The 26,124-nt window shown below is 42.7% G+C and overlaps 1 protein-coding gene across 8 annotated transcripts in view; it reads right to left on the bottom strand.

Moving 5' to 3' along the window:
* Nucleotides 1-26,124, bottom strand: part of CAST (calpastatin) — a 131,720-nt gene that overhangs the window by 81,206 nt on the left and 24,390 nt on the right. For 6 of the 8 annotated variants that reach the window (XM_070373166.1, XM_070373165.1, XM_070373168.1 and 3 more), the window contains exon 3: nt 10,411-10,482. In XM_070373166.1, the coding sequence (XP_070229267.1) occupies nt 10,411-10,482 (72 nt within the window). Of the gene's footprint in view, nt 1-1,523; nt 1,774-10,410; nt 10,483-26,124 lie in introns of those variants that run through there. The other 2 variants (XM_070373169.1, XM_070373170.1) reach the window with 2 other exon arrangements.

Raw genomic sequence — 26,124 nt, 5'->3', positions numbered from 1 at the left:
TTCCCATGTTTTCCTAAATCTTTTTCAAATGATCAGTTTACTTGCTCTCTTTTAAATCTTCATTGGTGAGAGAAGAATTATACTCAACCAGTTCATGGACAATCAAGAAACCTAACTGACCACTAATAAACTCCTCTCCGCACTGAGAATCTTCTCTCAAAGCATGAGAACTGAAACAGACAATGTTTATACTTGAAGGCACTGCTTCGTAAACATGTCAGGCAGTCTGCAAAGTTCACTTAAAAAAAAAAAAGTCATCAAGAGTTCTTGCTGCCTGTACCAGGATTCCCGCTCTACCCTCACTGCTACTGGCCAGCTACCCCTTCTCCAAGTCGGCAGATGTAGCCTTGGCTAGTCTAGCATGATTTTGCTAAATGTCACTCTTCTGTTTTAATCTTACACAGGCAGCAATCTCCTCCCCACCGCATTCCCAGCAATAAATATCCTTTAGATACTGAATATCAGCATGCAAAAGTTAAATTCAATTTCCACAAACAACATGTCAGGAAGAGGCACTCTTCATTAGAAAATAAACTTGCCAGCTTTAAACAGCAGGTGCCACTCCTTACTGACCCTCCCTGCAATGCAGAGGTTTTCCCTCTAGAAAACATCTCATATAACAGGAAATTTCCAGAACTGCCGATTAGGCAGTCCCATTCCTCTGTTGTACGTACAGGTGGATTTCCCAGGGGACTAGTCAGAGGTCCCAAGGTCCCACCCTTGGAGGACGCTTCTTAAACTCTCAGCCTCCTTTTCTCAAGCTGTAAAATGGGAATAAAGAACCAGCCCGGTACGCGTTTATAACTGAAGCACGGGACCACACCAACAGCGCAGAAGAGACTGTCAAATCTCCACGAAAACATTTTGCATTCTTGAAAGACAGGTACAAAGCACCGCTCTTTGTGATGTCATCCGACCACAGCCTCAGGTTGTGTTCAAGGAAACAGAACCAAAACAAGTCACAACATCGGCCACGCCACACCCAGCATGTTATCAGGTACACTCAGAGGTTCAGTTCAGTTCATTTCAGTCGCTCAGTCGTGTCCGACTCTTTGCGACCCCATGAATCGCAGCACGCCAGGCCTCCCTGTCCATCACCAACTCCCGGAGAGGTTACACAAAGTGAAGTCATTCTCTAAAACGGAGGTCACCACGGCGGAGGGGGCAGGGCGCGGGGAGAAGACGGGGTCTAATCCTAAAGATCACAGGGCCAAACCGAATCCACAGAGCTGCTGCTCTTTCTTTTTTGTCTTTCAGCATTTTTTCCAGGTCACACAAATCCCTGGTTTTGGAACCCTACCGTGTACGATCACCAGATTCATTCCCAGTCCAGCAGCCAGCCACTGCGGCACCGACAGGGAGGAGGGGTCGGCAAGTAACACAAGGGAGCTTAGAACCCACTGGAAGGAGATGGATCTTAAAGGTCAAGGGACTGGTCTGGGAGCACGTCCAAGGCCCTGGGAGCCCGCCGGCCCGGGAAGCCGCCGCAGCCTCGGGGACAAGCGGCCGAAATCAGTACTCACTCTGCGTCCGGCTTCGGGGCCCCGGAGACTTCAGCCCAGCTTGCGGAACGTTTGCATTCCCGATTGCGCTCGGCCCCGCGGTTTCAGTTTGCAGCCGCAGCCGAGCTCCAGGAGAGGGACGCGGCGGGGCGGTCCCGGGACGCGCGACGCAGGCCGCTCCCCGCCCGCCTCTGCCCGCCCCGGGCAGCACCGCCCCCGGAGCCCCGCGCGGTTCGTGGAGGGGGCGATGCCCGCTCTGACTGGGGGGCTGGCATCCCCCGGGCTGGCTAACAAAACAACGCGAGGCAGGTCACCCGCTGATGGCAGAGGTCTACCGCTCCAAGGCTGTCTCTGTGCGAACACACGCCCCCACATGTCGCTTTTTAGACTACGGAGTAAATTAACATTTTATATCCCATAACAGATTTTGCTTTCTAAAGAGTGGTTTACCAGAACCAAAATTCTACTGAATTACTGTACATTATACATTATGACTAAACATTTCAAAATAAGAATGGATTTTAAACTACTGAATAAAATAAGAATGCATGAATTCATACTGCCATAAATAAATGTGTTTATACATATACTCAGCCAATTCATGGGCAATCAAGAAACTTAATCGACCACTAATAAATTCCTCTCCGCCCTGAGAATCTTCTCTCAAAGCATGCGAACTGAAACGCAGACAACGTTGGCCATCTACCCCTTCTTCTGTTGGCCAGCTACCCCTTCTCTATCAGTTGGGAGATGTAGCCTTGGCTAGCCTGGAATGCTTTTGCTAAATGTCACTATTCTGTTTTAATCTTACACAGGTAGCAATCTCTCCCCGCCGTATTCCCACCAATAAATATCCTTTTGTTACTGAGGAGAGATAAGGAAATGCTTTTCCTTCTGGAAGAATACACTTACACTTGAAGTTGCTCAGTCGTGTCCGACTTTTTGCGACCCCATAGATTGTAGCCTGCCAGGCTCCTCCATCCATGGGATTTTCCAGGCAAGAGTACTAGAGTGGGTTGCCATTTCCTTCTCCAGAGGATCTTCCCGACCCAGGGATTGAACCTGGGTCTTCCACATTGGAGGCAGACACTTTACCGTCTGAGCCACCTGGGAAGTCAATAGAATGCTAACTAATAAATATAAAATAAGTGCCTGGGGTTAGGGAAAATACTTAAAAAATTTTAAAGAAATATGAGAAGCCAGTTTTCCCTAAAGCCATAAATCAGTTACAATAAAGGCTCTAGACAGGGAGCTGGGGGTATGAGTGGAGGAGGTAGTGGCAGCAGGTGGTTAAGGACCAGAAATTCAGGCCTCACTAGTAACAGCTGAGCAGCGACTCAGTCCGTGTCCAGCCAAGGCAGAGGTGACGGCCAGCGGGCATTCAGAAGAGAGCTCATCTGGGCAGGCTGGTACCCACATCCACCCGCAATCAAAGCAGGCGGGGTCCCACTGACTTCTCCTGCAAGGTGTTCCCCACAGCCACCTTATTATCATTTTTCATTTATTTCTGTTAAATAAAGGTGGTGAAAGAAAAGCCCTTCCAACTCTAATATTCTATAATTCCCTGAGGAGAAGACCCCGTCCTCATAATTCTTCTAGATGAAAATGTAGCTTAAATTCCTTTTTGGTTCATGGTCAGTATTTTCTCTGCTTTTTTGTTTCTTAACCTCAGCTTATCTTAACCTCAGCTTATCAGTGACATTTCAAATAACCAACATGACTTACTTGGGCCTGCTTCTCAAGAGGGATGAGCCCTGAGTCCCACAGCTGCAGGGGTGTAAGCAGCATATCTCTGTCAATGAGGGTGAGTATATCTGAGCTCTTCAAGGGTACAGATTACTAATTACATGGTTATGAAATAAAACTTCCAAAGATGCTTATCCTGCAGGACAGGTAGAAAGGGCCTCTTCTCGTTGGAGATGGAGAGGGACGGTATTGCTCCCAGATAAGCTGTGTCTATTCCAGTCCCTCTTCTAGTTCTTTCTTCCAGCATGGCCCCCACATCACCTGCATCTGAAAAACTGGAAGGTATTTATCAAATAGAGAAAATCCTGGGCCTTACCCCCTTACGAGGAATCAGGTTTTTGTGGCTTGGAACCTGAGAATCTGCATTTCAACCCGATTATATCTGTTAGATAATCTGATTCCCTGATCAGTTTAGGTAATCTAAGATACAAGTAATCTAAATTACCCACTTTCAGCACAATTCAGCATCTCTGCAGCTCAAAATACAGTTGCCAAACCACCAGCAGCAACTGGGAGCTTGTTAGAAAAGCAGAAAGAGTCTCAGTCTCACCACAGACTTCCTGAGTCAGAATCTGCATTTTAATAAAAACCTCACTGACTGAATATGCACATTAAAATGATACTGCTCTGCATATTGTTTCCCAAACCTTGGTTATTTGTGTATGTGTGTTATCGTTGTTCAGTCATGTCCAACTCATTGCAACCCCACGAACTGTAGCCCACCAGGTTCCTCTGTCCATGGGGTTCTCCAAGCAAGAACACTGGAGTGGGCTGCCATTCCCTTCTCCAAGGGATTTTCCCAACCCAGGGATTGAACCTGGGTCTCCTGCATTGCAGACAGACTCTTTACTGTCTAAGCCACTATTTTTTTTAATCTGGCATAACTATATTTACTTAATATTTTAAAAACCAATTTACATTTTAACCATATCTAGCCTTGTCTTCCCTGGTGGCTCAGACGGTAAAGAGTCTACCTGCAGTGTGGGAGACCCAGGTTTGATCCCTCAGTTGGGAAGATCCCTTGGAGAAGGAAATGGCAACCCACTCCACTATTCTTGCCTGGAAAATTCCATGGATGGAGGAGGCTGGTAGGTTACAGTCCGTGGGGTCTCAGAGTCAGACACGACTGAGCAACTTCACTTAGCCTTGTTTTAAGCAAAACTATCCAAGAGATCACAAGCTGGAATTAAGACTGCCGGGAGAAATATCAATAACCTCAGATATCCAGATGACACCACCCTTATGGCAGAAAGTGAAGAGGAACTCAAAAGCCTCTTGATGAAAGTGAAAGAGGAGAGTGAAAAAATTGGCTTAAAACTCAACATTCAGAAAACGAAGATCATGGCATCTGGTCCCATCACTTCATGGGAAATAGATGGGGAAACAGTGGAAACAGTGTAAGACTTTATTTTTTGGGGCTCCAAAATCACTGCAGATGGTGATTGCAGCCGTGAAATTAAAAGACGCTTACTCCTTAGAAGGAAAGTTATGACCAACCTAGATAGCATATTGAAAAGCAGAGATATTACTTTGCCAACAAAGATCCATCTAGTCAAGGCTATGGTTTTTCCAGTGGTCATGTATGGATATGAGAGTTGGACTGTGAAGAAAGCTGAGCGCCGAAGGATTGCTGCTTTTGAACAGTGGTGTTGGAGAAGACTCTTGAGAGTCCCTTGGACTGCAAGGAGATCCAACCAGTCCATCCTAAAGGAGACCAGTCCTGGGTATTCATTGGAAGGACTGATGCTAAAGCTGAAACTCCAGTACTTTGGCCACCTGATGCCAAGAGTTGACTCATTGGAAAAGACTCTGATGCTGGGAGGGATTGGGGGCAGGAGGAGAAGGGGATGACAGAGCATGAGATGGCTGGATGGCATCACTGACTCGATGGACATGAGTTTGAGAGAACTCCGGGAGTTGGTGATGGACAGGGAGGCCTGGCGTGCTGTGATTCATGGGGTCGCAAAGAGTCAGACACGACTGAGCGATTGAACTGAACTGAACTGATCCAAGAGATCATGAGTTTGGAAGTTCTACTTTACTTTTTCTAGAACACTGAAACCCATGCAGAACTATTGAAATAAAAATGCTTGCTTACTTAACAACACACAGAATCATCTCGCCCACCACATGTGGTCCAAAGACTCTGGGGGTGAGGCTGACACTGAACCCTGGGATGCCGGAGCGCTCGATGTCAGCTGAACGTGAGTGTCCTGAGCAACCCACAGGATGCTGAGTTTATTCCCCGCCCCCTGCCCCTCATTCACATTATGCATGAGAAAAGTCGGGCTGTGCTGCCAAAGTTAACAGGTATTTATGGTAGAATCAGGACCAAAAGCACAGAAGGAATTCTCTGGTGGGTACTTATTCCTGCACAGATCTTCTCCCCTCCAACTGGGAGCAAAGCTATGTGCCCTCTTCAATTTAAAAGGTCTGCTGCTGCTAAGTCGGTTCAGTCATGTCCGACTCTATGCGACCCCATAGACAGCAGCCCACAAGGCTCCCCCGTCTCTGGGATTCTCCAGGCAAGAACACTGGAGTGGGTCGCCATTTCCTTCTCCAACTCGTGAAAGTGAAAAGTGAAAGTGAAGTCACTCAGTCCTGTCCGACTCTTAGCGACCCCATGGACTGCAGCCCACCAGGCTCCTCTGTCCATGGGATTTTCCAGGCAAGAGTACTGGAGTGGGCTGCCATTGCCTTCTCCATGTTGCTAAATAACCTGTTGTTTGTTGTTGCTTAGTCACTCAGTCATGTCTGACTCTTTTGTGACCCCATGGACAGTGGCCCAGCCAACCAGTTCCTCTGTCCATGGGATTTTTCCTGCCAAGAATACTGGTGTGGTAACCAGCGATTTTTCCTCCAGTTCAATTAGGCAGTTCTCCTGTTTTCCTTTCCATAGTAAATAGCTGGCAGCTGGCAATACATTTGAAAATCCTCATTACTGAAAGTCGTGTGTGACTCTTTATGACCCGATGGACTATACAGTCCATGGAATTCGCCAGGCCAGAATACTGCAATTCTTTACCAGCTGAGCCACCAGGGAAGCCCAGTCAATACAGTGAGAGCCTTCCCAGCCCCAGATTCCTCTGCAGCAGCATTAAGGCACGTGACCTGCACTGGCCAATCAGCTGTGCCTCACACGAGTGAGCCTGGAAATGAGCCGAGTGGAGGCACCGCCCACTGGTAGGTCTGAGTAGAAGGCCTTCCAGCCTTGAAGGTTGGCAGTGTCCAAGTTCCCGGCTTCCAGGTTTAAACGTGATAGGTGCTGAGCTGCAGTGGCGGCGAGGAGGAGCTGCCAGAGAGAGGCAGGGCGTTGTTCCCTGCTGTGAAATAGATTCTTTCTGCTGGAGCCTTTTGGATTTCTAAATGGCAACCCACTCCAGTGTTCTTGCCTGGAGAATCCCAGGGACGGGGCAGCCTGGTGGGCTGCCATCTATGGAGTCGCACAGAGTCGGACACGACTGAAGCGACTTAGCAGCAGCAGCAGCAGCAGGAGCTACCTGCTAGCCCTTAAGAATCCCTCTAGTGTGAAGTTGTCAGAGTGGGTTCCAATGGGAACTGATAACTTTACCCAGCACATCTTATAGCCACAGTTTTCCGCAGAGATGTTCTCTGGTTTTCCTCACCAGAGTTAGTTGGTGGTTACAATAGAAGTTGCCTGAGACTCTTTCAGTAAAATACAACTGCATGACTGATTATGGACCCCAGCTATTTATTTAGTAAGAGTCTAATTTCTGTAGCCTCATTAGACCTCATTATTAATTTATAAAAATTCAGTTTTAAGCACTGCTGCTGCTGCTGCTAAGTCGCTTCAGTTGTGTCTGACTCTGTGCGACCCCATAGAGGTTAGCCCATCAGGCTCCTCCGTTCCTGGGATTCTCCAGGCAAGAACACTGGAGTGGGTTGCCATTTCCTTCTCCAATCCATGAAAGTGAAAAGTGAAAGTGAGGTAGCTCAGTCCTGTCTGACTCTTAGTGACCCCATGGACTGCAGCCTACCAGGCTCCTCCATCCATGGGATTTTCCAAGCAAGAGTACTGGAGTGGGGTGCCATCGCCTTCTCCGATTTTAAGCACTAAACACCTTAAAATAATGATTTTGAATTAGAAATATCTATGCCACTTAAGTATTTTGGACCTCCAAACCCAGGACTGTATGGCAGAAGTGATATTATTTGTACACATAATTACTGATTTTGTAAGAATTCTCATAAAACATTTCTGCAATACATGGTAACCAGTTTCTAATATACAGCTATATACAGCTCGCTGCTGCTGCTGCTGCTGCTAGGCCGCTTCAGTCGTGTCTGACTCTGTGCGACCCCATAGACAGCAGTCCACCAGGCTCCGCCGTCGCTGGGATTCTCCAGGCAAGAACACTGGAGTGGGTTGCCATTTCCTTCTCCAATGCATGAAAGTGAAAAGTGAAAGTGAAGTGGCTCATTCCTGTCCGACTCTTTGCGGCTCCTCTGTCCATGGGATTTTCCAGGTAAGAGTACTGGAGTGGGGTGCTATTGCCATACTGAAATTTTAATACAGACTAAGTTTTTCTTTGGAAGGAATGATGCTAAAGCTGAAACTCCAGTACTTTGGCCACCTCATGCGAAGAGTTGACTCATTGGAAAAGACTCTGATGCTGGGAGGGATTGGGGGCAGGAGGAGAAGGGGACGACAGAGGATGAGATGGCTGGATGGCATCACTGACTCGATGAACTCCGGGAGTTGGTGATGGACAGGGAGGCCTGGCGTGCTGCAATTCATGGGGTCACAAAGAGTTGGACACGACTGAGCGACTGAACTGAACTGAACTGAAGTTTTTCTTAATAAGTAAAATTGTCACTTACTTTGAGTTGAATGTGTCCAGAATCAAGAAAACCAGAACTAATTCTCACTACCAATTATATCTACTATTGTCATGTTATGTGTCGGGAGAATATCATTTGCCTGTGTGTTGTGATAATTTATTGTGTAATAAAAGGCTTCAAGGGGTCACAAATGCTATTAAATGATGCATGGGAATGGTCATTTTTAAGTGATGATGATACTGAGGACTTTCAATCTAGTATCAAAAGACAAAGTTAAAAACTAAGAAAGTATATATATATTATATATATATATATAATATATATGTATGCACATATATAAGTATATATATTATGCACATATATAAGTGTATATATATATATGTATTTCTAATACTCTGTAAGGGTTAAAGATATAAAAAGGAAGGAATGAAGAATTAAATCCTGGAAAAAACAATATTCAGGAAATTGGTGAAGGAACTCCAATCAGGAAACCACAGTGATAAAGAACAATAGAAGAATGGGATGGGAGAAGCCAAGGAGAGAATTACAAGTCTGCCAGTAAATACTAAATCAGTCACTGTGTGGCTAAATGTCTCTGCCTCCTAGCTACACTCCCTCCCACAGCTTCCTGAGGCAGGGGCAAGGTTTGAGGAGAATTGCCAAATTCTTCACAAGAATTCTACCTAGAAATGAGTGTATGATACTCCTGGGTAGAAAAAAAATGTAAAAGGGACTGCTTCTTACCACTAAATTCAAGGAGGGGGTGGGCAGGAAATAAAGGAAACAAAAATACCTAAGTGTGATTTTCCACAATGGACTGACCCTCCAAGAGTTTGAATGAATGAAATGAATAAAGGCCCTTCCCAGGCAGGAGATCTGGACAATGTACTGAAACTCCAAGAGTTTAGGTAATGACAACTCTAGAAACCATTTACAAATGATTCACTAAAAATCTCTTGAGATTGAGGTCTGGCTAATGAAGCTTTGGCCACCTGATGCAAAGAACCAGTCTTTTCACTGAAAAAGACCCTGATGCTGGGAAAGATTGAAAGCCGGAGAAGAAAGGGACAGCAGAGGATTAGATGTTTGGATGGCATCACCAACTCGATGGACATGAGTTTGAGTAAACTCCGGTAGTTGGTGATGGACAGGGAGGCCTGGCATGCTGCAGTCCATGGGGTCACAAAGAGCGGACACGACTGAGAGACTGAACTAATGAAGCTTCAAATTTTTAGAGGCATAACTTAAGTGCAAGTTAAATAAAAGTCATAATATTACAAAAGATAGGACATGTCTAGAAAATATATTTTAGTTGGAGACCTCCAAACAAGAGAGTATGAAGACTAACAAGGGCAATGGCAGCAGAGATACCCTGGCCCAGCCTCTTCTCATGTCTCAGCTGGGTTTTAGTTTGGATACTTATAAGGGGTTTGGACAGCAGCTGAGGCTCCAGGAGGCTCTAAAATATGAACTCTTCACCAAGCAAGTAACATACATGAATGAGGAAGTCCACAGCCCTCCAAAGGAGAGCTACCAGTTTCAATGGAAAAAAAAATGCTTATTTTCAGTAGTCATATAGGCAATCCTGAAACAGGTTAAGGTTTGGATAATCCTGGACATACTGGAAGATCACCAGCTGAAGTGGAAGGAGCATAGATAGCTTTTACTTTATATATTGAAAACTATTAGCTTAAATTGGAGTTACAGCTTATCTTGAAAGATGAAATTTCAGTGGTTTTTGTAAGCTGCAAAACTTGGTAGTGTTATATTGCCGAAGAAGGCTTGGTCAGACTTTAAAAGGTCCAGGATCTTTTGTGAACTGGAAGCCTGGGTTTGAACCCTACCTCCATCTTACTGGCTTTGTGATCTTGTCAAGGTTACTTAAGCTCTCTGACCCAAGGTTTCCTCAAGTATAAAGGAATAATAATTATAAGGTTGTGACAGATTACATAAGATAATTACACAGCACATTTAGCAAGAGCCTGCTATGCTTAATACTCATAAAGATAATTTGAATTATTTTCTGAAGAAATGAAAAAACTATATTTCTACTCATAATATGTGCAAAAATCAAATATTATTTATAAACATTTAGAATAATGATTAATATTTTTGGACGCTTACTATTAGATGCCAGTAAGAATAATAACACAAATGTCTTTATTAGGTCTTAAATCATCAAGTCCTTATTAAGAAATGTCATGCCTGTTGCTTTGTACTTCCCCCACCTGCCCAGAAATGATACTTTGTTCGATTTTCAGTGACATATTTGACATGTCTGTTTTCCCTACAAGTCCCACCCCCCACTAGTGATACATCTGTAAAGTAGGTGTCTTTTCATGTCCAGGAAATGACTGACCTTGGGGACCGGGGCTTTTTCACCAGCTTGAGTTCTGGAGAGCTGACTGCTCCCAAGGCTTGTTGCTTTTTTCTGAAAAAAGAAAAAAGAAAATATTAGCTTCGATGGGGGAAGATACCTTAACAGTGTGGTCAAGCGTAAATTTTTCTATCAATACAAATATCTTTTCAAGCAAAATTCAGACTAATATACTCAATGCTAAGCACACAAAAAGTGAAACAAGTTTTTAATTTGTTATATCTTAGCCTGAAGACTATATAAATATTAAAAAGAAAGAGTGCATTGAGTAAATGGCAATTGTTCAATAGTCAATGGTTTTGGAAAACTGCCGAACTCCTCACATGGCCAGGTGCCATTTTCCACTGCCATGCATTCCCAGAACAGCATCACTCACTGGGACAGGGTGCGTTCTTTCTCTCTTACCCTGAGCGCTGCAGAGCAGGCGTTAGCACAGTCTGCAGAGGGTGACTCAGCAGCAAGGATCAAAGATGCAATCCTATGTCTAAGAAACTTATCTTAGGGAAATAATAGTACAAGAGCAAAAGCCTTTTTTTCTTCACAGATATTCATCACAGTATTCTGACTTCAAAAAGCAAAAAACAATATAGGTAATAATGAATGTTTATTGAGTCCTTTATTACCTATACTGTTTTTTGCTTTTTGAAGTTAGAATACAATGATGCATAATAAGAAATGTTTATTGAGTTCTTGGGCTTCTCTGATAGCTCAGTTGGTAAAGAATCTGCCTACAATGCAGGAGACCCCGGTTCGATGCCTGGGTCAGGAAGATCCGCTGGAGAAGGGATAGGCTACCCACTTCAGTATTCTTGGGCTTCCCTTGTGGCTCAGCCAGTAAAGAATCCGCATGCAATGTGGGAGACCTAGGTTTAATTCCTGGGCTGGAAGATCCCCTGGAGAAGGGAAAGGCTACCCACTCCATAAGGGCTTCCCTGATAGCTCAGTTGGTAAAGAATCTGCCTGCAATGCAGGAGAACCCAGTTTGATTCCTGGGCTGGGAAGATCCCTGGAGAAGGGAAAGGCTACCCACTCCAGTATTCTGGCCTGGAGATCCCATGGACTGTATAGTCCATGGGGTCTCAAAGAGTCAGACACAACTGAGCGACTTTCACTTCATTTTCACTGCACATTGAGTTCTTACTCAATGTGTATCAGGTAATTGTTCCATCAGAATAACTAAATTATAGATAATAATAAAATAATGCTCTAATAATACAATATATTACAGTACTATTGTAAGTGCTCTAAGCATCATCATGTGTAACATGTATAACATCATATAACATGATAAATATGTAACATGTATCATGTATAACAAGTTAGTTAATCTTAAAATTACACAATATAAGGCTGTTACTATTGTTATCCCCATTTTATGGGTAAAGAGATGGAGGAATGGGGTGAGTATATAACTTGGCCATGGTCACAGCTCGTAAAAAGCAAAATGTCTATTTCAGACCTTATTCTCTCACCTACCTACACTGCCTCCCACATAAGAGGTCATGCTATGAACAGCTACAGGATAAAATGTCATGTGGTTGTTTAAAGATCATGTTTAGAAGAACACTGCGTTAAATGAAAATATTTAACTTATATTTTACATAAAGAAAAGCCACATTATAAAGTAACATGCATAGTATGATCTCTGAAGTTCATGTGGGGTTATTTTCTGATAGTGGGGTTAAGCGTTCTTTTTTTTTTTTTTTTGTATTTTCTTATATAACTACTTGGAGAAGGCAATGGCACCCCACTCCAGTGTTCTTGCCTGGAGAATTCCATGGACAGAGGAACCTGGTGGGCTGCAGTCCATGGGGTCACTAAGAGTCAGACACGACTGAGCGACTTCACTTTCACTTTTTACTTTCATGCATTGGAGAAGGAAATGGCAACTCACTCCAGTGTTCTTGCCTGGAGAATCCCAGGGACGGGGGAGCCTGGTGGGCTGCCGTCTATGGGGTCGCACAGAGTCGGACACGACTGAAGCGACTTAGCAGCGGCAGTGGCATATAACTACTTAAGTGACAAATGGATAGTAAACAAGGGGGGAAGATAAAATATACAGTTGCTTTCTCCACAAGGACTTGATATCTTGTATCTTTTACTTATGAATTTTACTTATGTATTTCAGAGAAGCAAGCATATAAAGTTTATAATGCAACATGGTGAGATTATGATCCAGTATGTATAAAACATGAAGCATGTACTATAAGCATTGAATACATAGGAGGGGTTATCATGCCGATTAGGTGATATATAACACTGTAAAGAGTTACATTTCCACTTACACACAACTTTGGACACTTTTTGAAAAATATATAATTGAGAAGAATTTGGTTGAATTCTTTAACATTTAGAAGATATTCAGCAAAATTTATATTGCTTAATTTTGTGAAACTGTCTGCCACAATTTGAGCTGAAGTTTGAGCTGAAGCCTTGTTTCCCTTCAGGGCAAATACTGTCTTAGCAAGTAGAAAAGATGAAACTCAGCTTGCTGTCCTCAAAGTCCAATGGTCACGTGTCCACTGGTTGGCTATTCTCAGAGTCCTGCAGGGTGCCCACTGAATAAACAGGGTGGACACATTTTAATGGGTGTCTGAGGGTCTTCAGAGGCCTCTGCAGGGGCCCCAGACTCCAAAGTATCAACTGTAAACTAAGTAGTCTCTCCCAAGCATTCATGCACTACCATCAACCAGAGGAAGAAAAAAATCCTAGATAAATGTGATAGAAATTAAAGAGGGCTTCCCTGGTGGCTCAGATGGTTAAGAATCTGCCTGCAATGCAGGAGACCTGGGTTTGATCCCTGGTTGGAGACGATCCCCTGGAGAAGAGAATGGCTACCAAATTCCAATATTTTTGCCTGGAGAATACCATGGACAGAGGAGCCAAGCAGCTTCTGATAATCATAGTGCATAACATGGATTCCGTGTAAGGGGTTGGATATAAGAAATGAAGACAAGCATATAGCATTGGGGTTATTCATTATACTTGCATTTTCCATTTCAACCTCCTCATTTCCAGTGAGGAGACTGAAGCCTGGCAAAGTCCAATCACTGTCCACTGCTCCAGCTATTAACTTGTGGTCCCAGCTGTAATCAGGGAAGGTCACGTTGCAATCCTGCACTAACTGCAGCTTCAATTCTCACATCAGAATGCACATACCAGACCCAGACTTATCTGTAAATGAATTCTACTCCACCCGTTAGCTAAGATTTGCCCACAAAAATTAAAAACTTTTGGCTGAGTTACAAAACCATTAAGTTAAAAATAACTTGATACCATGCCTCTTTTTTTTTATAAACTTAACATACATAATGATTTTTATTTTACCTGTGTATAAACTTAACGTTTACTTTAAAAGGTAATTTTAAAATTATTATTAAATTCAGTATCTTTTAACTCAACTGAGGATGGGTATCTCAGCTTTCCTGTGGGTATGACCTTGCTTTGTTCTTTGAGACAACTGAATTACCTAGTTTACAAAGGACCAATTTAGTTTAGCTGAAACAGGAGTAGAATTTGTAAAAAATGATCTTCCATTATGTAATATTTATAGAGCTCTTAACAATGTCAGGCACTTGAAACACAGCACAAAAGCTTAGATATGCACACATATACCACAGCACAAACCCCTTATTCTCAGATTTGTATTGTTACACATTGTTTTCACTGTGAACCACACATACATGACGTGGTTCTCTCTTCAGCTGTATTTGACTTCATGCATCCCTTTACTCCGGGCTTCCCTTGTAGGTCATTTGGTAAAGAATCTGTCTGCAATGCAGGAGACCCAGGTTCGATTCCTGGGTCAGGAAGACCCCTCTGGAGAAGGAAATAGCAACCCACTCTAGTATTCTTGCCTGGAGAAGCCCACAGACAGAGGAGCCTGGTGGGCTACAGTCCATGGGGTCGCAAGTGTTGGATACAACTTAGCGACTAAACTACCCATCACCACCATCCCTTTACTCACTGGACATTTACTGAACCCTGGCTAGAAGCCTGGTCCTACTGTAGGCAGTGGTGATATAATGACCAATTGAACAAAACAGGTCTTACTCCTGTACTGCTTACATTCCAGTAAGAGGACTTGGACTCTAAATAAGTCAATAAAAATCAAGATGGTTTCAAAGAGTGAAGAGTGTTGTAAAGATAATAAAACAGGGTCATGTAACAGAGAGTAACTGGCTAAGGGTTCCTTAGACAGGATAGACAAAGAAGTGACATTTGACTGAGATCTGGTATAAATAAATCAAGCATAAAGTGTGGCACGGGGGAAGGGAGGCATTCGAGGTGGATAGGGCGGCACGGATAAGGGTCCTGGGCTGGGTTTAGCAAGCTGGAGGAACAGAGGGAAGTTGCTGCCGCTGAAGCAAGGTGGGCACCAGCAAGCATGGAACAAGGTGATACAGGATGCTGAATCAAGATGCTGAGTCCGAAGCGATGGGTTCATGACAGACCCATAGTCAGGTGGGCTGGGACCACCAGTTTCTTGCAGGCCTTGGCTGGCTTCCTGCCTTCTCTGGGTACCTACCATCTAGTCCTTGGGAGTCTTTCTTGTCTCCACTGGAAAAGTTCTCAAAGTCCCTTGGCTTCACGTCAGCGTGAACTTAACTTGTGCAGTCTTCCTCATCCTCACCCCCTCTCTCCCCCCAACCATGAACATCAGTCCTTAGAAATCGCAGTCTGGCCTGGACATGTTTCTCACCCAGCTAGGTCTGCACATTCACAGCTCTGACAGGGCTGGGTCTACCCCTGGATAGAATGGAATTCATTTACTCACAGTAAGGGAAAACTCGCAACAAGCTCACTCCTGTAGGATTCTGCCTTTGTCTTCACACACAGACACGCTCTGGTCTCTACAGGATTAAGCTGTTACGTGAGAACACCGGTACCAGGACAATTCAAAGTTTGAGTTCAACTAATTTTTCTTCGAGGCCACTGAACAGATTCTCCCTTGCCATTCAACCGCATTCCTTCTAACATTTACGAGCACGTCTCTGTTTTACTTAAGTTTTATAGAAAGGAAATGGTCAGGAATGGTCTGCCCCTCGTCTATGGCTGAGTCACGCTTCCTGGCAGGCCTCAGTTTTAAAAACAGTTGACAGAAGTGTCACCATCCATGCCAGATCTGCCTCTACTGGACTCTGACTCCAGGTCATCAGGTCCGGTCCATTTATAGGGAATTTGTGTGATTTTTTCCTGCTCAGGTGCAGACTCCTGAGAAGACATAGACCCTGTTTCCACGGACCATGAATCCACACCTTCTGCTAGAAGCTGCCTCTCCCATCTCGAAAGAAGTTCAGAGTCTGCCGGCCAGGAGACCCATACAATGGGCACCTTGTCTTGAGCAGACAAGATGGATAAAGAACGCACAGATTACATCCATCCTATCCGCTGTTGCAGGAGGACATGAAAGGAATTAACGGCATGCCTTTCTTGGATGTCTGTTGTGGTTCATAACAAAAGTTTTTATTGAATGAATCAGAACTCAAGTCTCAAAATAAGAATTCAAGTTTTCAAAGTAACAATGAAATTCCGAGAGCCAGGCAAAGCTGCTGTGTCACTATCTTCTAAAATCTCAGGAAAGGCCCCTTAAGTGAGGCCTCATGCCAGCCTGAGACCTGATGGCTCTACACAGAAAAGTGCCGAATCCTCTAGAATAATGGTCCTGCTCTTTGATACATGTGGCAGGAAAATCCTGGCTGCAACCAAATGCCAACTATGAGACCTCGGTCAAGTTTATGAGCACTATTAAACACTCACTTTCTCACCTGAGCAATGAAAATAATCCTATTTGTATCTCAGAGAGAGACTGAGAGGACTGTATGAAATGAAGTGTGGCCTGAAGTCTGTGGCTCACAGGTTAGAAATTCCTGCTCTGGGGGAGAGAGAGGCCCAAGGCCTTGAACCAGTGGCACTGGGACAGACTCATCAACCCAGGGCAACCCCTGTGCATCTAATTTTAACTCATAATGGGTCTTAGTGGCTGCTGAGAATTTTTTTTGAGCTTTGTTATCTATATAATACATGTGCTTAGTCACTCAGTCATGTCCGACTCTTTGCAACCCCATAGACTGCAGCCCTCCAGGCTCCTCTGTCCATGGAGATTCTCCAGGCAAGAATACTGGAGTGGGTTACCATGCTCTCCTTCAAGGGATCTTCCAAACCCAGGGATCGAACTCAGGTCTCCCACATCATAGGCGGATTTTCTATCACCTGAGCCACCAGGGAAGCCCATTTATATAATAGAAGAATAGTTTTTTCATTGAAAAGAAAGTGATTTTTTTTTTTTAAGGACTGGTCATGATTCTATTACCTGGAAACAATTTGATCCATTTGAGATTTGCTTTTAAGCTTTGTTAGGTTGAACAAGAACAGCCTTCAGAGCAGAACTAATTTTTTTCAATACAGTGAGTACTGTACCCAGCGATTCTGACTGGTGAGAACATGTCCTGTGACTGTTCTCTGTGACAGGAACTCTGGAGATGATATGAAATTATACATACAATGCATCTAAGCCCACACTCAGAGATACTGTGATTACTCAATAACTGCTGTGCACGGTAAGTCACTTCAGGTGTGTCTGACTTTTTGTGACCCCATGGACTAGCCCACCAGGCCCCTCTGGCCATGGGATTCTCCAGGCCAAGAATACTGAAGTGGGTTGTCATGCCCTCCTCCAGGGGATCTTCCCAACCCAGGGACTGAACTCATGTCTCTTAAGTCTCCTGCATTGTAGGCGGGTTCTTTACCACTAGCGCCACCTGGGAAGCCCGATAACTGCTAGCTGAGGGGAACCTGGGATCACTTCCGGGGTCAATGCTGAAAGGCTTCCGTGATGAGTGTGGCCTTCCAGAGCCAGAGCAGCAGGTCCTGGTGCTCGTGCGTCAGCTGTGACAGATGCCGGCCCCTCTGGACCTCGCTCCCCTAGGCCTCACACGGTGTGTGAGTGTGTGTGTGGGAGGGTGATCCAGCGTCATCAAGATCCGCAGGAATAAACATGATCTCAGTGTTTCTGGGAGTGGCAAGCCTCCTTCTGAGGTACTACAGGGTGTCAGGACAGGATATGGGATAGGCGATTTCAACAGCCTTTGCGGCACATTTCAATATTAGTAAAATACCTGCAGAACACTCAAGCGCATTGCTAAATGAACAAAGAAGCAAGTCAGTGACCAGGCGTATAAATGAGAAAACTGTCACAACTCAAATCCCTTCACAGTAAAAGAAGGAACTTCGGTTTGTAAGCTGGGCCACAGCCTCCTGGCAAACACAGGTTTGTTTCCCTTTTACACTGATGACAGTCTTATGTAAGTAAATTGAGATTAAAAAGGAAGGAGTGTTTCTGCCTTAAATAACTAAAGAAAACCCTAGACCACTATATGCTACAGCGGTTTCCAGATGCTGGACACCAGTCAGCAAGGACGGGGTCCCCCAGAGAGGGAAAACAAACCAGGGATGCCCTGTGATTGCCACCGTCTACTGCCCACGGAGTTTCCAGCTGTTGGATTATGCGGTGGCTGTCTGTCTGTCTGGGCTGAGGAGATGAAGTTGGGAGTTCAAAGGTCAAGGGAAGGGCACCAGAGAGGGGAGGTGCAAAAGTTAGCTCCAGAGATGTGCATGTGAAGAGAGCCTGAATGTGGGGAAAGAAGACCCAGAAGGAAGAAGCAGAGACAATATCAAAGGGTTTCCCGGGAGCCAGGACCAGGATGTGTTGCCAGCAGTCAGAACCACTGGGTAGGGAATGAAGAAGAAAAAGGCTCCTCCTCTAAAAGCTGCTCTGGTCCAGCCAAACAAAGGTTAAAAGCAAACCCCAAAGTGTCAAAGTGATCAAAGTGTCTCCAGTAACTTAACTATGTTCCAAAACCAAGCTCCAGAAAACTTAAAGCAACAGTAACAAAAAGCACTTGCACAATATAAAAATCACATCTGTTTGTTATCTAATAAAAAATTACAAGGCATGCCTAGAAGCAGAAAAATGCAACTTTGGGCTTTTCCATACACAGGAAAACTATAACGTGCAAGAAGCATAGTATCTTGATTGCAGGGCTGGCTACGTGAATCTACAGGTAATAAAATGGCATAGAATATATATAAGTTTCCTAGTCTTCATATCATATTATAGTTGTAGACCACGTAACCAGTGGGGAAACGAGGTGAACGGTATGTCGCACCAGCTGTATTATCTTTGCAACTTTCTGGCAATCTATAATTATTTCAAAATAAAAAGCTTTCTAAAAGTATGTTTAGGAGAAAAATAGCAAATATCTTAATAAAACTACCCAGGGACTTCCCTAGCGATTCAGTGGTTAAGACCCTGCACTTCCATTGCAGGGGACATGGGTTCCATTCCTGGTCAGAGAACTAAGATTTCACACGGCCAAAAAAAAAAAAAAAAAGTATGAGATGAAAAACACACTGCAATTAAAAACTGATGAGACACTGCAGAAGAAAAGATTAGTGAACTTGGAGACATGGCAATAGAAATAACCCAAAATGAAACAGAGAGTGAAGGGCTAGAGGACAGACAACAGAGCATCGCTGAGTTGTGGGGCAATCCCATGCCGCTAATACATGCACAGCCACAGCCTCCAAAGAATAGAGAGATGAGGAGACAAAACAAAATACTTGAAGAAATAATGGTCAAACATTTCCAAACTGCATGAAAATATAAACTCACAAGAAGCTCAACAAATACCTATTAAGAGTGATGAGTTGGGTATGAAGGAGCAAGCTGGGTTTTAGACTCCCATCCCCCAAAGATTCAAGAGATAATGGAGTCAACCCATGGGTGACAGCTTTTCCTCTGCCCCAGCTAAGTCATGGTGCCATCCACCGCTGTGAAGGTGTCACAGAGTTCCAGTGATTCTCCTCTCCACCCCAAAGGTGAGAAGGGAGCTTGTCTACCTTTCCACCAAAGTAACAGCCCTCAAGAGGAAGCAGACTAGGGATTCTTCAGCTTGCAACAATCTCTTAAGTAACAGATCGGATGCTACATTTGATGGAATTTGTGAGCACACAATTACCCCAAAACTTTTGTATTAAATGAACACTCAAAGGTTTAACTTGGTAGCTGGTGTGCCTGTGTGCTCAGTTGCTAAGTCCTGTCTGACTCTTTACAACCCCATAGAATGTAGCTCACAAGGCTCCTCTGTCTGTGAGATTTCCCAAGCAAGAATACTGCAGTGAGTTACCATTTCCTTCTCCAGGGCCTCTTTCTGATCCAGGGATCAAACGTGCACCTCCTACATTGGCAGGCAGATTTTTTTTTTTTATCACTGAGCCACCAGGGAAGCTCCTTGGTAGCTGGAATACTCAAATAATTGCTTAAGCTATTTTAAAAATCCTGTATGTTGAATGGTCTGCAACACATTATCTGATTATCCTTAAAAGCAAAACAAATATTCATCCTCTGAATGTCAATTTAAGTGTTTGAAACTACCGGAAGTTAATCAGATTCATATCTGATAAATATGGGAGGGCTATCAAAATGAAAAATCACGATTTTAATGAAAAAATTATCAAAGGGGGATATGAAACAGTTTCGTGAACTGAATGCAAAAGTGAAATTAGTTTCAGAATTATTTGAACAATGGACATCGTAATTACATAAGTTTTCAAGTTACTACTGAATTTTGTTTTATTGATTTTAAGTCACCATTTGCTTTCCTATTGCATACTGATGCATCTTAAAATCAATATAAAGCTTTGGTCAGAGATTAGTTGATAGTCATCTTTCTTTCTTTCTTAGCATTTTCTAATCAGTGCATTTTTAGATCAGTGGTGTCTTAGGCTTGATGAAATGTAGTATTTTTCAGCATAAGGACTCTCATTAAAATGTTTTGCCATATTTGTTGACAAGTCAGTTCCTTTAGTTAAGTCATCCCATAAAATGAAAAGCAAATATTGTGCTTCCACATGAAAACACATGATTTATTGGAAAATAGTATCTAGAAAAAGATTCTTTCCAAGGAGACAGATTCCCCAATACTAGCAATTATAAGCCTGTGACTTTTATTCACAAATGTTCTTTTACACCATGGTTGTAAGTAGTCTACGGACAAATACAAGTTGCTTTCACTACAGAAACACGTATAAATGGTGTTACCCCAAATGCAGTTCAGTAAATAGGCTATGTTAGTCCCCTGAGAAACACTGCTTAATAGGTCACAATGATAAGCCCTAAGATCAACTCATAACCTATTACACAGAAATTCACTCACTGAATGAATCATCCCGTCCACAGCAGTCTTAGTAACGCACGTTATGGTGGCCAGCGTGGAGTTGTTTCCCAATTCCTCAGCGCCATGCATGGTCTCCAGGCAGAAGGCCTGGGGGTGGTCTAGCTCAGGTCTCTCTATCTGAGGTGGCCGCACTGACAGGGGGTTGGGAGGATGCTTTCTTCTCCCACTCCACTTGTGCTGGGACTCAGTTTCCCTGGGGCCCCACTTCCTGTCCACCAGGAGGGCGCAGCTGTCCTTACACTCCCTTACATTTTAGAGCCAAGGGAATGGAATGATTTAACCTCGCTTAAAGATCTTTTGAGTAAAAAGAGGACATGAGGAAGAAAGACGGCAATGAAGAGTCAGAGAAGTGAGTTACAAAAACTGACAACAGCCTTAAGAAAGTCTATGGAGTTGGCATTAGGTAGACCTTTTTAAACAGATAACTTTATAAACAGTTTTGGATACTAGTTAAGAGTATGCTGCTGCTGCTAAGTCGCTTCAGTCGTGTCCGACTCTGTGCGACCCCATAGACGGCAGCCCACCATGCCCCCCCATCCCTGGGATTCTCCAGGCAAGAACACTGGAGTGGGTTGCCATTTCCTTCTCCAATGCATGAAATGAAAAGTGAAAGTGAAGTCGCTCAGTTGTGTCCGACCCTCAGCGACCCCATGGACTGCAGCCCACCAGGCTCCTCCGTCCATGGGATTCTCCAGGCAAGAGTACTGGAGTGGGGTGCCATTGCCTTCTCCGAGTTAAGAGTATAGACTCTGGAAAATGAGTTCCATCCTGGGGTCCACTATTATATAACTGTGTGACCTTGGACAGGTTATTTAATCAAGTTGTGCCTCAATTTTCTCATTAGGAGAATGGGGGTTGTTGTAAGGTGTGTGTGTGTAACCCCTACATATGTTCAATATCAAATGATCACTAGTTCTTTACTACCTTTATCAAATCTATAAAGATAGTGTTTACATAATTTGCTTTCTCTCTTATTAAACTACTTCTCACCGAGATGTTAATAATTAATATATTATCCCTCCTACAAATATCTACAATTTAAAAGAGGATGCACAGGAAGGCAATCCTTACTTCAGAGGTTAAGGAAGTTGCTACTGGTGGAATTTCAGACATCAACACTAATCCAACTGGGAAAATATTAGATGATACCTCCTAAACATAGCTACTCAATAAGATTCCTCCCCCGTCCCAGGTAGGGATGGTGTGTATCTCTGAACCTATGTAAGTTGTATGTCACTTTTTAAAAAATTCTTTTATTCATATACATGTGTCATTTTTCAGAGAAAACAATCAGTTTTCATTGGATTTCAAAAGGAACATAAACTAAAAATAATTAACAATCCTTGCTCTCCATGCAGCCTTAGTGCTTAAATCCTGATTCTCTGTCCGTATATAAGAAGTGCCCTTCTAGCCAAACACATGTGTGTATACACGCGTGTGCACACACACACTCACACACACACACACTCACACACACACACACACACTCACACACACACACACAAAGGGTGGCAGCAGCAGCTTTACTCTGGAAACATCTCTTGAAGGTTCCAAAGGAAAAAGGCACATAAAACATTTCTCCCTTTAAGGTCTAAGCAGATAGATTCACAGATTTAGCTTTGATCATTGTTAAAACATTTTCTTCCATTATCCTTTTGTTATCTATGCTGTTTATTATTCTTCTCCCTCTAATGAAAAAAAAAAGTTTAGAATAAAGAGAAAAGTATAAAGAAGAGAATACAAATTACTCGAAATCTTGCCAATCAAGACAACCACATTCAGTTATTTTTCTATTTGTATGCAAATCAAAATATACACAATATGTTAAATACATGGAATTACTGGTCTTTTATCATCGTTTTTTACCTATCATAAACATTTTCCTCCATTGTTAAATGTTCTTGAAAGCATGGTGTTAAAGATACCTTACTCACTATTTTTGTGCTGTTAACATCACCAGTTCATTAAAGCTGTATGTTTGTTTCTCTAGTTTGTTATCACTGTAAATAAAGCTATGGTTAATACTTTGTACACAGGCATCAAGTACACCTCTGATTATGTATTTGAAACAAATTTCTAGAAGTGGAATTTCTGGGTCAAAAATTTTAATTGTTTTTCTTATTTATGACTCTGGGTTGCTTATTTCTCATTTATTAATATTATTATGTCTTCATTAAAAGAAAAGTTTAATCACATTTCTAACATTTCTAACCTTATAATTTGTAAGTTTTCAAATACTTGAAGAAAATTCATATAAATGTCAAAACCAAGTCCCTTTCTTCTTAAAGCACACACATACAGCTAACATATGCTTATTCAGAAAGACAAAATCAGCAATGTATCAACATTTTGACTGCTGAGACAAGAAATACTTATTCTAACTGAACACTGCACCTCAGGAGGAATTTCCTCCTTTTAACCACTGGGTGTCCCCTGAATCCTATTTTTAAAGTTAGGCAGGTATCACCAGATCCTATCTAACAAATAGTTCAGCAATCTCTCATCATATAGCTGGTACAAGGAACCCTCATTATTTTTTAAGTGCAATATTTTAAAAATTAGTCATTCAACTTTCTTGTCAGCTTTCATTTTTCTGGGAAAGAGATGCATGGTTTCAGACTTGACTGAGTAAACTCAGTGTTTTAAGAAGGTAAGCAGGAAAAAAAAAAAAGTAACAATATTGCACTCAGAGAAGTAATTTTTATCCCAAGCACTAAGTGAAACCAAAATTGGAATGTGAACATGAGATCACTTTAGCTCTCTGTTTCCTGTAAAAAAAGTGTTTTCTTTGAAACTGTACTTTGCAGACTTCAGAGTGATATATTTCTGGAAGGTGCTGAAGTCCAAACATTACGTACTTTGAGCTCAAATTAGATCGCTTAGGAATCAGAGACTTGATTTGAAAAATAAAGAGAACAGGGGTGCCCACCTTAATGTGAAAAACCAACAACGAAGCCCACAGTCCTAATGATTAAGATAAACATATGTGTAGAATTCATTTCTGAGCTCTTCCCAAATCATGTCTTTCTTATTTGATATTGGTCAATTGATAAATGAATCCATTTACCTATAAACACCTGGCAAGCAATCCAAGAAATCTGTACCATGTGACACATGGCAACACTTATCTCTTTCTGTGTAGATAAACACTGATTTAAACTTTTTCTTTTCTTTTGTTTTATCTGATGCTCACTATAAAGGCACGTACACTGGAGGAAAAGAGTCATCGGTGCCGAATCTCCACTGACTCAGCAGCCTCTGGCTCGTAACAGAAATAGCTCTCAAGTGAACCGACGATATCCCAGTCTCCAAACAAGAAAGCTCCCTCAGCCCCCAGTCCCGGGTCTATCCTCAGCCTAGGTGCTCCTTCCAGCCTTCCCACCCATGACCTGGCAACATCCAGGCTCCCCCACCCCTTTTGTTGCTGCTTCTTTGACTCGTTCACTGGTGTCTCCTTCCTACCTACTTCAGGCAGCCATTTATCAACATTTGCTTTTAGTTTCTCTCTTCTTTCTCCCTACTCGCTTCTTCAATAATTTCAACCAAGAATTTTGGCAGTGAGGGTTAAAAAGGAAGATGGAATGGAAGCTTGAGCAGCTTCAAACGAAATATTTTAAAATAGTTCATGATGAGGAAGACTAAACTGAAATGTCGTCTAAAGAGGAGTCATTAAATAAGGAGTAAAAAGAAAAAAAAAAGAATGGGATGCGACTTAGTGACTCAAAAACAACAATAACAAAAGGAATGAGGGAAGAGTTAAGGAACGAGGTCCTAGGAGAAGTAGGAAGAAATAGGGTTTGCATTTCTGCATTTCTCCCTTGCAACCAAAGCCTCCCCATCTGGTCCAATGACTCCTTGAAACCACAGTGCCCTCAATGTGCTTCAGAGCCACGCTGTCCCCAGGACATGGAGACAGGAGACGGCTGAGGGATGGGGTGGGGTTGGCAGGCATTTCAAAAAGAAAAGGAAATGAGAAAGGAAAAAAAGGAAGAAAAGCTCATATTTTCCAGGAACTGCATTATGAGATCTGTAAGAATTATCTGTGTTACTCGAAAAGTGCTCAGAAGACCACCGTCAGAAGAGTCACCTGAGTGACTGGGAAAAATACCGAAAGCCTGATCTCACCCTGATCTGGGCCCAGGAGTCTGAATTTTTCATACTATGTCCAGGTGATTCATAGGCATGCTTAAACTTGAGAAATATTGCATAATCTCATGTAATGTCCTAGGAGATGAGGAACAAAGTTTAAAATAAATTTTTATGATACTAACAAATTGATGCTTTTGAACTGCGGTGTTGGAGAAGACTCTTGAGGGTCCCTTAGGCTGCAAGGAGATCCAACCAGTCCATCCTAAAGGAAATCAGTCCTGAGTGTTCATTGGAAGGACTGATGCTGAAGCTGAAACTCCAATACTTCGGCCACCTGATGTGAAGAGCTGACTCATTTGAAAAGGCCCTGATGCTGGGAAAGATTGAAGGTGGGAGGAGAAGGGGATGACAGAGGATGAGCTGGTTGGATGGCATCACTGACTCAATGGACATGAGTTTGGGTAAACTCTGGGAGTTGGTGATGGACAGGGAGGCCTGGCGTGCTGCAGTCCATGGGGTCACAAAGAGTTGGACACGACTGAGCAACTGAACTGAACTGAAATGAACAGCGCTCTATACATTTACTAAGGGTTCTGTAATAATGCGGATTGAAATATAAAAGACTAATTTATGATGTCAACTTGCTAAGAGATTTTGACTTCACAAGTGAACTGTTTTTGGAAGGTCTTAACAAGTTATTATGTACATTGGTATATGATAAAATATTACTGACTTTATGACAAGAATCATACATATTCAGTCCTTAAATGATAAAGGTTTCTTGCTGTGGGCACAATTTTAGGTCATCCTCCCTTCTGAATCAGTCATTCCATTATCTTTTAGAAGCTAATAAAGTCTAGAGAGAAGACTGAAAAAGATATAAATGTTAAAACAGTGTATTTCAGGATTAATATTTAATTGATTTGTCCCTCGGGTTTCCAGGACTTAAGATCTATTCTAAAGCCAAGAAATGTAACTTCTATTCAATTCCTTTGATTTTTTTTTAACTTTTATTCTAATTCCCTATGCTATAAGGTATAGTCTTCAGAGACAATTTTGGTAGGACCTAAGATCTTACGCAGTTAGGCTCATTACTCTGAAGTGCAATAATAACTATTTTTATTAGTCACTCACTACTACTTAGATAACATTTTGTATATCACAGATTCTTAATTTAATAGCAAATTATTTTCATGTTCTTGGTTACAGAGGGACTGTATTTTCTAGCAACTGGCATATATTTTTGGGTGTTAACAGAGTTGTTTTGAAACAAAGAAAGACTACTAAGCTTAATGAACTACCAAACTTCCTTCCTTTTTTAATGGGAAAGGCTTGGCAATATATAGTCAACAAAAGAATTTGAGTCCTG

The sequence above is a fragment of the Bos mutus genome, chromosome 7 (assembly GCF_027580195.1).
Source record: "Bos mutus isolate GX-2022 chromosome 7, NWIPB_WYAK_1.1, whole genome shotgun sequence".
Lineage (NCBI taxonomy): Eukaryota > Metazoa > Chordata > Mammalia > Artiodactyla > Bovidae > Bos > Bos mutus.
Note: the sequence above shows the minus strand (reverse complement) of the source record. Positions and strands in the feature narration are given on the sequence as shown.